Source organism: Amblyraja radiata, chromosome 13 (genome assembly GCF_010909765.2).
Source record: "Amblyraja radiata isolate CabotCenter1 chromosome 13, sAmbRad1.1.pri, whole genome shotgun sequence".
NCBI lineage: Eukaryota > Metazoa > Chordata > Chondrichthyes > Rajiformes > Rajidae > Amblyraja > Amblyraja radiata.
In genome coordinates, this window is record NC_045968.1 from 58,563,713 (window position 1) to 58,576,601 (window position 12,889).

Below are 12,889 nucleotides of genomic sequence, written 5' to 3' on the forward strand. Positions count from 1 at the left end.
TAACCACGACCCTCGGATGTCTTCTATGTCACTGTCACAACACTTTCCAATCAAGTATTAACAACAAATTTTCAAATCATATGTTCATTCCAATTCATTTATACAAATTGTCGAATTGTTTAATTATTTTGGTATGCTTTAGTTTAGTTTAGAGATACAGCTTGGAAACAGGCCCTTCGGCCCACTGAGTCCATGCCAACTAGCGATCCCCGCACATTAACACTATCCTACACACACACACACACACACACACACACGATGGACCATTTTTACATTTATACCAAGCCAATCCTGTACGTCTTTGGAGTGTGGGAGGAAACCGAAGATCTTGGGGTCATGGGGAGAACGTACGAACTCCTTACAGAGGACATCCGTTGTCGGGATTGAACCCGGGTCTCTGGCGCTGCAAGTGCTGTAAGGCAACAACTTTACCGCTGCACCACCGTGCCACCCACGGAGCAATAATTCTCAATTCTTTCAACGTTCAAACCCACCTTGCTTGAATGGTTACAGAGACAAGGGCTTCACTACAAGGTTGCACTACAGAAGATGCTAATGTTCGCTGTGGTGCAAAGAAAATTTAGAGCATTTCACTGGAAAATTCTAATACAAGGATCCATTTGGTACATTATGTCCACACCATAATGTTCCATGCCCCAGGCATTTATTCACAAATTTACAAATTCTTCTCCACCCAATATTTATCCACTTCCTTCTTGACAGTGCATTCTGCCTTCAAATCTACAGACAGTGCATTCCAGATTCCAATCATACACTGACTACAGGTTTTATTCTATGCCCCTCTCTTCTAATTCACTTCCCCTTTACACCAGAATCCTCAGTCCTAAAGCCATCAGTCCCCTCATTTCAGATATTTTTTTATATTACAAAATACTTCATAAAAAATACTTCTCTCCTTGGCCTTCTCTGCAAAAGGACAAGAGTCCCAGCCCTCTAATGTGCCAATCATGTGCACTTTTATCAAATCAACTAGAGCTTTTAGACTGGTTGGGATAGGATATAAACAAGGAAGCTGGTTGTTTTTGGGAACAGGATATAAACAAGGAAGCAGATGGTTTTGGGAACAGAATCATAATTTGATCAAAATTGAAATGATCATGAATTCACTGCCAATACAAGTCTTGGGATAGATCAGTAGTTCACAGAGTAATTGCAGAGCAATAGAAAAGGACAAAGAAAATGCGACTGACTGGATAACTCAGCAAGGAGCCAGAGTTGACAATGGACTGGATAGCTACCTCCAATGTTACAATACTATGTTTAGCCTCAATCCTCTCACTCAAAAACATAATCCCTTTTAAGTATCCCTGAAGTCATAATAAATCAATGGGGCAGACTATAAATCATTGGTCCTGCTGAATTAAACATAAATATATTAAACCGTGAGCTAAAAGTAATCTGCTGGAGAAACTGTAGAAACAAGGAACTGCAGATGCTGGTTTACAAAAATAGACACAAAGTGCTGAAGTAACTCAGCGGGTCAGGCAGCATCTCTGCAGAACATGGATAGGTGATGTTTCGGGATGCTTCTTATGGTGAAGGGGAAGTCAGTGGGTCAGACAGCATTGATGAGAGGAAATGGACAGACATTGTGTTTGGTTTCTTCAGACATTTCCATCTATTCAATGTAAAAAATATATATATTCCGTGCAGGATTCATTGGGCGTATGAGGAAAGATTGGAAAGACTGGGCTTGTATTCACTGGAATTTAGAAGGATGAGAGGGTATCTTATAGAAACGTATACAATTTAAAAAGGATTAGTCAAGCAGATGCAGGAAAAATGTTCCCAATGTTGGAGGAGTCCAGAACCAGGGGCCACAGTCTAAGAATAAAGGGGAGGCCATTTAAAACTGAGATGAGAATATTTATTTTTTCACCCAGTGAGTTGTGAATTTGTGGAATTCTCTGCCAGAGGCAAATTCACTGGATTGAGAGAGTTAGATAGGGCTCTAGTGGCTAGCGGAATCATGGGATATGGGGAGAAGGCAGGCACGGGTTACTGATTGTGGATGATCAGCCATGATCACAATGAATAGTGGTGCTGGCTCGAAGGGGCAAATGGCCACCTCCTGCACCTATTTTCTATGTTTGTTAATGTTTCATCAATTTACCAGGACTGTGAGATGAACGTATAAGGTAACTGGACCAGTATCTGGTCTGAATTTCTTGGTAATGAGTCCAAATTACATCATGTGTAGGAAGGAACTGCAAATGTTGTTTTATACCGAAGATAGACACAAAATGCTGGAGTAACTCAGCGGGACAGGCATCTTGGAGAGAAGGAATGGGTGACATTTCAGGTCAAGACCCTTCTTCAATCTGTAGGGTCTCGACCAAATGCATCACCCATCCCTTCTCTCCAAGATGCCTGTCCCGCTGAGTTACTCCAGCATTTTGTGTCTATCTTCGGTATAAATCAACATCTACAGGTTCTTCCTACACTGTAGAAAACTGTAGATTGTGGCCCCAGAATTTAATTAAAACCACAAATTAAAAAAATATATGTTTTCAATGTGCAACTGGCTTATCCTTCATGCTTTAGTACGAGAAAAAGAAACAAGAAAACTAGGAATGATGACTAATTAATAGGGAGCAAGATGATCAGGCACAGTAAGTCTCCAGTAGCTTCACTTGGGGTTAAATTGCGATGCTCACATTATTGAGCAGCCCAGCACTTTATATACTTTGTACACAAAAACAAAATTGTTGCTTTGTTTTAAAATCTGATCAGGTAATGGCGTGGAAGAAAGTGGTGGCACAGTTATTAAAACTTCTGTCTCACAGATGCAGCAACTTATATTCCTCAACAACGGAATGCTTCTTACACCATCATGGACTTAAGAATCATACTGTATAGAACTGCCCCCTTGGCCATGTTAAGATCCACATTCAATTGTACTGGGTCATGGCTGTTACTGTTCACTGATCTGATTGTGCAAGCCAAAAGTATCTAAACAAAACATAGGACATGACAAATGATGCCAAAATTACCACAGGCAGACTATGCGGAAAGCTGTCAGAAGATACAACGGGATATAGATCAGTTGCAGAAATGGGTGGAGTAACAGCAGATGGAGTTTAGTCCCTGCAAGTGAGGTGTTGCAGTTATGGAGGTTGAATGTAAGGGGACAGTTAATGGTGAGACTTTTAAGAGCATTGATATGCAACGGGATCTTGCAGTCCAGGTTCATAGCTCACTGAAGGAAGTGGCACAAGCAGACAGGGTGGTAAATAAGACATATGGTATGTCTGCCTTTTGAGCATAAGAGTCAGGAGGTCGTAATGCAGCTCCATAAGTCTGTGGTTAGGCTGCTTTTGGAGCATTGTGTGCAGTTCTGGTTGCCCCATTACAGGAAGGATGTAAAGGCTTTGGAATGGGAACAGAGGATGTTTACCAGAATTCTGCCTGGATTAGAGGGTTTCAGCTACAAGGAACGGTGGATAATCCCATTGTTTTCTCTGGAATGTCAGAGGTTGAGGGGAGACTTGATAGGGGTGTATAAAATCATGAAAGGCATAGATGGGGTAGACAGTCCGAACCTTACTCTCAGGGTGGGAATGTCCAACACTATTTATTTAATTTATTTATTTATTCCGAACAAGTAAAGACATTAACGACATTAATATTAACAAAATCGAAATTATCAAACAATTGGACATTACAATCAATATTTACAAAGCAATGAGAAGAACAAAATCAAAGTTCCAATGTCCAACTCTGTGTCTGTACAAGCTCGAAAAGGAGTGAGAAGAAGAATAACTTATTAAATCTCACCCCTTTTCCCCAACACTTCTACCATATTTAAAAATCAATTCATTACTAATAATAATACTACCCTAGGCAATTTCCCATAATACCTACAGACATATATATACATACAACTATTATGTACATACAAACCTCATAACTGAAGTACCCAAACATAAGTAAACAATAGTAAAGCAATAGATAAACATTAACCCCCACTTGTCAACCATCCCCTCCATCCCTGTACCCCTTGAGAATTATTTTTTTATATATCATTTTAAAATGATTCATGTTTGTGCATTGCTTCAATTCCCCGTTCAATTTATTCCACACTCCTACTCCACAAACCGAAATACAAAAGGTTTTTCTAGTCGTACGGACTTTTTGTTTCTTAAAGTTAAATATTCCTCTTAAATTGTAACCCCCCACACGCTCGTTAAATAATTTTTGAATGTTTCCAGGTAAATTTTTATTTTTGGCCCTAAACATTATCTGAGCTGTTTTGAATGTAACCAAATCTTCTAATTTTAATAATTTTGACTCTAAAAATAATGGATTCGTATGACCCAGATACTTAGCATTATGGATAATACGAATTGCTCTTTTTTGCATCATGGTTAATGAGTGTATCGAATTTTTATAGTTATTACCCCAGACTTCTGCACAATAATTTAAGTAGGGTAAAATCAATGAACAATAAAGAATACGGAGTGATTTGTAATCCAGAGCTTGCTTGGCTTTGTATAATACAGAGATACTTTTTGACAATTTTAATTTTACATGTTTAATATGTGATTTCCAGCTTATTTTATCGTCAATTATAACCCCAAGAAATTTATTTTCATGCACTCTTTCAACTTCCACCCCTTCCACTATAAGGTGAGAGGTGGGAAAATTTAATGGAGATATGTGGGGGCAGTTTTTGTTTTACATGGAGAGTGGAGGGGGTGGCCAAGCATGGTGGTGGAGGCAGATGGGGTAATGACTTTTAAGAGGCTTTTAGATAGGCACATGGCAGTGCAGGGAATAGTAGGATATGCATGACGTACAGGCAGATTAGAACAATTTAACTTGGCATCATATTCGCCATAAACATTGCGGGCCTAAGGGCCCGTTCCTGTGCTGTACTGTTCTATGTTCTATGGAAAACTGAAGAATTATGCTAACAACCTGAAAGTCTTGCGTCATAACAATGAAAAGTTAGAAAACATGCACATTAAATTGTAGTAGATAAGAAGAATAACGTGATGGAGTGTAGTGACAATGCCTGAAGTCGGAGGTGGAAGAGTCATGGGACATCTGGATTAAATGGCGGTGGAGTTGTGCAGTTGGTAGAGCAGCCGCCTCACAGGGCCTGTGTCCTAGGTTCGATCCTGACCTCCGGTACAGTCAGTGTAGCACATTTTATTTGACCAAAAAAGGTATCCTCTCACATACCAAATGTGTGCGTATGTTGGTGGGTTAATTGGGCCCCCTATAATTAGTGGTAGAAGCTGAGGGAATTGATTGGAATGTAGGGAGAATAGGGAAAATTAATGGCAGTGTGGGATTGCCTTGCAAACTGGCACAGAGTGGATGGACAAGGAAATATTGAAATGTTAAGGAGGCCCAGTAGATTAGGTAGCATCTACCAAGTTAAAGGAACACGTCATCAATTATAATGTCAATGTTATAACTTAATGACCTTAACTTTTCCACACTCCACAAATGTGAGCTAACCTGCTGAGCTTTCCCCGATTCACTTCAAGATTGGCAGCAACTATTCCTTCCCCCCCCTCTCCCCCTTAAATGTACACCTTCAGACAGATTAGCTCTCATTTCTGTACCTTCCCAATCTGACAAATCCAAATGCAATAAAATTCGATGGTCTTTGACAATAGACGCAGGAGTAGGCCATTCGGCCCTTCGAGCCAGCACCACCATTCACTATGATCATGGCTGATCATCCACAATCAGTACCCCGTTCCTGCCTTCTCCCCATATCCCTTGACTCCGCTATCTATAAGAGCTCTATCTAACTCTCTCTTGAAAGCATCCAGAGAATTGGCCTCCCCTGCCTTCTGAGGCAGAGAATTCCACAGGTTCACAACTCTGGGTGATTCCCCGCCCCCTCCCCCTCATCTCCATTCTAAATGGCCTACCCCTTATTCTAAAGAGGTGGTCCTTGGTTCTGGATTCCCCCAACATCAGAAACATGCTTCCTGTCTCTAGCATGTCCAATCCCTTAATAATCTTATATGTTTCAATAAGATGCCCTCTCATCCTTCTAAATTCCAGAGTATACAAGCCCAGCCGCTCCATTCTCTCAGCATATGACAGTCCCGCCATCCCGGGAATTAACCTTGTGAACCTGTGCTGCACTCCCTCAATAGCAAGAATATCCTTCCTCAAATTTGGAGACCAAAACTGCACACAATACTCCAGGTGTGGTCTCACTAGAGCCTTGTACAACTGCAGAAGGACCTCTTTGCTCCTAAACTCAACTCCTCTTGTTATGAAGGGCAACATGCCATTCGCTTTCTTCACTGCCCGCTGTACCTGCATGCTTACTTTCATTGACTGATGAACAAGGACCCCCAGATCCCGTTGTCCTTCCCCTTTTCCCAACTTGATACCATTTAGATAATAATGTTCCTTCCTGTTTTTGCTACCAGTGGATAACCTCACATTTATCCCCATTAAACTGCATCTGCCATGCATCTGCCCACTCACGCAACCTGTCCAAGTCACCCTGTATTCTCATAGCATCCTCCTCACAGTTCACACTGCCACCCAGCTTTGTGTCATCTATAAAATTGCTAAAGTTACTTGTAATTCGTTTTGTCTAAATCATTAATATATATTGTAAATAACTGCGGTCCCAGCACCGAGCCTTGAGGTACCCCACAAGTCATTGCCTGCCATTCTGAAAGTGACCCGTTAATCCCTCCTGTTTCCTGTCTGCCAACCAATTTTCTCTACCCCCAATACCATGTGCCCTAATTTTGTCCACTAATCTCCAAAGTGGGACTTTACCAAATGCTTTCTGAAAGTCCAGGTACACTACAACCTTGTCCATTTTCCTAGTTACATTCTCAAAAAAATGCTAGAAGCATGATAGTCAAGGATACTTAAGAGATAATATATATAATCATCTGGATAAACAGGGTCTGATTAGGAACAGTCAACGTGGATTTGTGCCTGGAAGGTCACGTTTGACCTGTTTGTCATGTCATGTTTGACTAATCCTCTTGAATTTTTTGAAGAGGTTACTAGGGAAATTGATGAGGGTAAAGCAGTGGATGTTGTCTATATGGACTTCAGTAAGGCCTTTGACAAGGTTCCACATGGAAGGTTGGTTAAGAAGGTTCAATTGTTTGGTCTTAATAGTGGAGTAGCAAGATGGATTCAACAGTGGCTGAATGGGAGATACCAGAGAGTAATGGTGGATCACTGTTTGTCAGGTTGGAGGCCGGTGACTAGTGGGGTGCCACAGGGATCTGTGTTGGGTCCACTGTTGTTCGTCATATACATCAATGATCTGGATGATGGTGTGGTAAACTGGATTAGTAAGTATGCAGATGATACTAAGATAGGTGATGTTGTGGATAATGAAGTAGATTTTCAGTTGTGGATAATGAAGTAGATTTTCAAAGTCTACAGAGAGATTTAGGCCATTTGGAAGAGTGGGCTGAAAGATGCCAGATGGAGTTTAATGCTGATAACTGTGAGGTGCTACATCTTGGCAGGACAAATCAAAATAGGACGTACATGGTAAATGGTAACAAATTGAGGAATGCAGTTGAACAGAGGGATCTAGGAATAACTGTGCATAGGTCCCTGAAGGTGGAATCTCATGTAGATAGGATGGTAAAGAAAGCTTTTGGCGTGCTGGCCTTTATAAATCAGAGCATTGAGTATAGAAGTTGGGATGTAATGTTAAAATTGTACAAGGCATTGGTGAGGCCAATTCTGGAGTATGGTGTACAATTTTGGTCGCCAAATTATAGGAAAGATGTCAACAAAATAGAGAGAGTACAGAGGAGATTTACTAGAATGCTGCCTGGGTTTCAGCAACTAAGTTACAGAGAAAGGTTGAACAAGTTAGGTCTTTATTCTTTGGAGCGCAGATGGTTAAGGGGGGTGGGGGGGACGACTTGATAGAAGTCTTTAAAATTATGAGAGGGATAGACAGAGTTGACGTGGATAAGCTTTTTCCATTGAGAGTAGGGAAGTTTCAAACAAGAGGACATGATTTGAGAATTAAGGAACAAAAGTTTAGGGGTAACATGAGGGGGAACTTCTTTACTCAGAGAGTGGTAGCTGTGTGGAATGAGCTTCCAGTGGAAGTGGTGGAGGCAGGTTCGATTTTATTATTTAAAAATAAATTGGATAGGTATATGGACGGGAAAGGAATGGAGGGTTATGGTCTGAGTGCAAGTAGATGGGACTAGGTGAGAGCAAGTGTTCGGCGCGGACTAGAGGGCCGAGATGGGCTGTTTCCGTGCTGTAATTGTTATATGGTTATTTCCCCTTTGTAAATCCATGCTGATCCAGACAGGTCCTGTTACTGCATCTTTTATGATTGACTCCAGCATCTTCCCCACCACCAATGTCTGGATAACTGGTCTATAATTCCCTGTTTTCTCTCTCCCTCCTTCAAAAGTGGGATAACATTAGCCACCCTCCAATCCACAGGAACAGATCCTGAATCTATAGAACATTGGAAAATGATCACCAATGCATCCACAATTTCTAGAGCCACTTCGTTAAGTACCCTGGGATGCAGACCATCAGGCCCTGGGGATTTATCAGCCTTCAGTCCCATCAGCCTATCCAACACCATTTACCGCCTAATGTGGCTTTCCTTCAGTTCCTCCTCTGGCTCCATCAGGAAGATTGTTGGCTAGAAGGAGAGGCTAGACAAACATGGATTGTTTTGCTCTGCTGCTGAGGTTGATAGAAATAGAACCTCATGAGACTAGGGTAGGTAGTCAGAAAACTGGTCAACTGCCACACTTTAAATCTGTAACTGCTCATTGCTAGCATTCTGAAAAATACACTTAATTCAGCAATCGTTAACAGGATGTTTTGCAAAACTAGATAGTTTCTAACGAAGAGGTGTTGAGAGAAAAACAAAATTAGCTACAGTTTCAAACAAATTCTAATGGTTATTTTTTTTAAAGGAAGACAATAAAAGCAGATTTATATAGTCTTCTGTCATCCCATGTAAAATCTACTTTTACAAATTTAAAGCTAATCTGGATGCAAGTATTTTCTCTCCTAAAGCAAGTAGCCATGGGTGGAGAGTCTGTACGAAAAATTGCACAATTGTTATCTATCCTAATCAATAAGCCATTTAGAAGTCTGGACCGAGGTATTAATGGGGATTATCATCTCAGTTTAAAATAGATATTTTGGTTACAGACTTCTGAGATGCACATTTTTCATTTTAGAGGCATGTGTTCTGAAATGGTTTCATTAACTCAAGTTTAAAAAAAAAATCACTAAATGCCTCACTAAACTTGAGCACTAAAGAGGATTGAGGAATATGACAACAATGAGGAAATAGAATTTGTGTAACAGTTTAATGAGCAGATCGATTCAGCTTCAAGTCGTCCTGATTGCAATTATACGTGTTTGCCCCTTCAAGAAGCAAGTTCCTTGTTGGTACTGAAGCATTTACAAGATGCTAAAATAAAAGCAATAATTTAACCTAAACAGTTGGTTTACGACCCAAAGGAGATTAAAAAAAACAAAGCACTTTATTATACTGGCCGTCACTTTGTATATATTACTCTAACCTGTGCCATTTAGAAAGTCATCTTATACATTTCTCCCTCCCAAATGTCAATTATAAACAGCATATCAATATTACATCAACAAAGCATGTCAGTTCTTAATACATCAAGTATAAGAATATGCAAATACATAAATTGGCCCTCCTAATTTTTTTCAAAAACTGGTGGTAAAAAACTTTATTCAAATAGATATACAAATATGGATATATTTATGCAAATATCAGCATACATTCCAAACAGTTGCTGCCAAAAACCCCAATTGCATATCTGCCCACAACTGAAATCATGGAACCATTTAAAGACAAAAATGCCCTAATTACTACAATACGGGTGAACAGAAAAGCCAATTGAAAGAAAGTTACAAGTGCTGCAGATCAAAAGGGAGAATGCCATTGATAGAATCTCTTCCACAGTGTTTATGCTTGGGGAAAAAAAATCAGTTTTATACTGCTTCATATCCTTCAGATTTCTTTCTTCTATCAACTGTATAGATAACAACCACAGTTAGGACCAATCCTGTCAAAACGATTCCCACTAACACTGGAAGTACTTTACTCTCGGCATCTGCTGCACATTTTCCTTCTAAAAGCAGAGTCAGAAATCAGCCATTAGGAATAATTAGTCAATTCATGTCAGGCATATTCTGGATATCATGAAAAAGAATGATGCAAGGATTGCTCAAGTCTCCACTGCAATGTGGTCCATTTGACACTTGCAAAAATAACAAATTCACCAATGCCTCAACATGCTCTAGGTAACAAAAGCAAGTTACAGAATAGAGGTAAAATAATCAGAAGGTTGCCTTTCAAGTAACTACTTTAAGATAAAATGTAAATTGCCTTTTATTACAAAAACAGCTTAGAGTTCCAGACGGTCGGCCTAGTTTTACATCGATCGTTCCTGGGTAGATGTCTAACATGCCATCAAACCTATTCTACCCAAGCCAACTTCCAGTTAAGCAATCATTGTCCCATTTCCCCCCTTATTCAACTGCAAAGAATTTTGATTCTTTTGCCACTTTGTCCAATTTATTGGGAATTGTCAAATTATAGTAACGAATCGGAGATGGAGAGAGAAACTGGAGCACTGCAGCAAATTCCCACATCATATTAAGGCCAGATCCCTGCTACATCACAACCGTTAACATTTACAAACATATCCAGTAATGTTGATAAGCACCACGTTTGACTTGCTCCTGGCCACTGACTGACAGTAACTATGCAAGTTAAAGATTTATTCATGGGCATCAGGGACCTGTATAAAGCAGACATTCCACACAGCTATTTTACCCAGAAGTTAACTTAGCCAAAAACACTAGACAAACCTTAAATTTTTATAGGTTCAATCTTGATTAACATCACCTCGTTGGATGCAATTAAGTTAGAATTTTGATATTTAGTGTTGTGAAGTTTGGAAGTTATGGACAACTTTGGATTTCAGAAGTTAATTGTGCATGTACATCTGTTCAGCCCACTGTCCAACTAGTGCAAATGACGACAATTATACACTTTTTAAAAAACACTTATAGAAAACAAGAGCTCAAATAGGTTCTGACCAGGCATGTAATTCTAACACTAAATGGCACCTGAATTTTTTCCTCCCCCAACTCTAAATAAAATGGGGGTACATTTAAATGTTTTTTCCCCAATGCAAGCTTTGTTTGGCAAGAGGGATAACCCCAAGTAGTAAACTCAGATGAATTATCAGAGAAGTATTCGAGCAAGTGCATTCTTATCTGCCCAAGGTCTTGGGTCAACTCAAGACAAATTTGCCCCATTATGAAAATGAGCAGACCAGAACTTCTGCAATCCTTTGCACCAGACTTTGGTCATTTTCACAAGCCCAGAAAAGTCAATTCAACATTGATGGAGCTCAATTTTTTTTTTTTCAGGTTTTCAATTACATTTACATTCAGTTTTATTGCAGTACAAGGACACTAATTAGACAGGTAGTGTAGCAATGTGTGCAAGTATTAAAGGATCAGAAAGTGGTAGTAATCTTTAAAAAATCAGTTACTCAAATTCTAAGCACTGTAAGCACTAACCTATTATCAGTAATTATAAATTAGTTCCATGTAAAAATACAAGAGATACATTTATGATAAAACTGGATATATTTCATGTTTAGAAGCATACAACTGAATAAATAGCAATTCAAGTATAATTTGCATTCAGACAATGGAGCAGATAGTGCTTGTCATAAACTCCAAGGATAGGAATATCTTTGTTTCTTACTAACCAAAAGTACTTCAGCCTTAATATATTCTTTCATGAAAGTAGTAAACAGAATGAAGTTGAACTAGTTTTTCCTGAACTAGTTTTTCTCAGTGTGAAAATATGTTCAAAGGAAAATTGAGGAGGGAGTAAAATTCATAAAAACATTAGACAATTTCCTGTCTAAAAAGTTAGATTAGAATCTTACCTTTACCAAATGTTCCACCGGGGATGTTGAATGCCTGGAGCTGAGTATCAATCAACAAAACTTGCAAAGTATTAGTTGAAAACGCCACAACCTGCTTGCTTTTGCATTTGTACGAGTGACCAAGTTTAGTATGAAACAGCTTCATATTCTTTATAATTCCTGTATAAGTATTCCCTGAAAAACAAGAATTCCAAAACAATTATTGCCCAGAACTAGAAGTGATATATGTTGTAATTGCAGCACAGTCACTGCTTGAAGTCCAGAGATCAAATTTCAACAATCATGCACATAAAGTGTAGTACATTTTAGTAGCAATTCTGCTTGCACTACAAATAGAATTTAATTTGGGATTAATGTGTACACACTACAAATGTTTAGCACAAGAGCATTTCTACATCCAACACATTTCCCTCACAAGTGTTAAAGTAGAAGAATTTTAAATAATGTCCTGAATGGTGACTGGAAATTTAGTTTTAATAGTGAAGCTAGTCAGATACATGGTTGACTAATTTTAGGGTGTTTAGCTTAGTCTATTGTTCACGTGTACCGAGGTACAGTGAAAAGCTTTTGTTGTGTGCTATCCAGTCAGTAGAAAGACTATACATTACGGTGGAGCCATTTCCATTGTATAGATACAAGATAAGGGAATAACATTTAGTGCAAGGTCAAGCCAGCAAAATCCGATCAAGGATAGTGCAAAGGTCACCAAAGGGGTATAGTAGATCAGCTCTCCGGCTGTGGTAAGATGAATGTTGCTGTAGGAATAGATATTTAAGAATGTGGAGCAATTGTAATGAGTTGGTAGATCTGCTTCTGTGGCTAGCATGCAAATAGTCACCTTGGTTGGGCGCCATCTTGGAAATCGATGAGCACAGTTGCTGCCTTACAGCGCAGGGACCCGGGTTAGATCCTGACTA

The 12,889-nt window shown here is 39.4% G+C and overlaps 1 protein-coding gene across 2 annotated transcripts in view; it reads right to left on the reverse strand.

Annotated features, from left to right (window-relative positions):
- The window catches only part of lamp3 (lysosomal associated membrane protein 3), a 34,606-nt gene that overhangs the window by 5,944 nt on the left and 15,773 nt on the right, over positions 1–12,889 (reverse strand). Inside the window, exons 5-6 of one of the 2 annotated variants that reach the window (XM_033032168.1) lie at positions 11,973–12,146; positions 9,971–10,133 (exon numbers count right to left, since the gene is read on the reverse strand). In XM_033032168.1, coding sequence (XP_032888059.1) covers positions 9,994–10,133; positions 11,973–12,146 — 314 coding nt within the window. In that variant the 3' untranslated portion in view covers positions 9,971–9,993. Of the gene's footprint in view, positions 1–9,970; positions 10,134–11,972; positions 12,147–12,889 lie in introns of those variants that run through there. The other variant, XM_033032169.1, reaches the window with a different exon arrangement.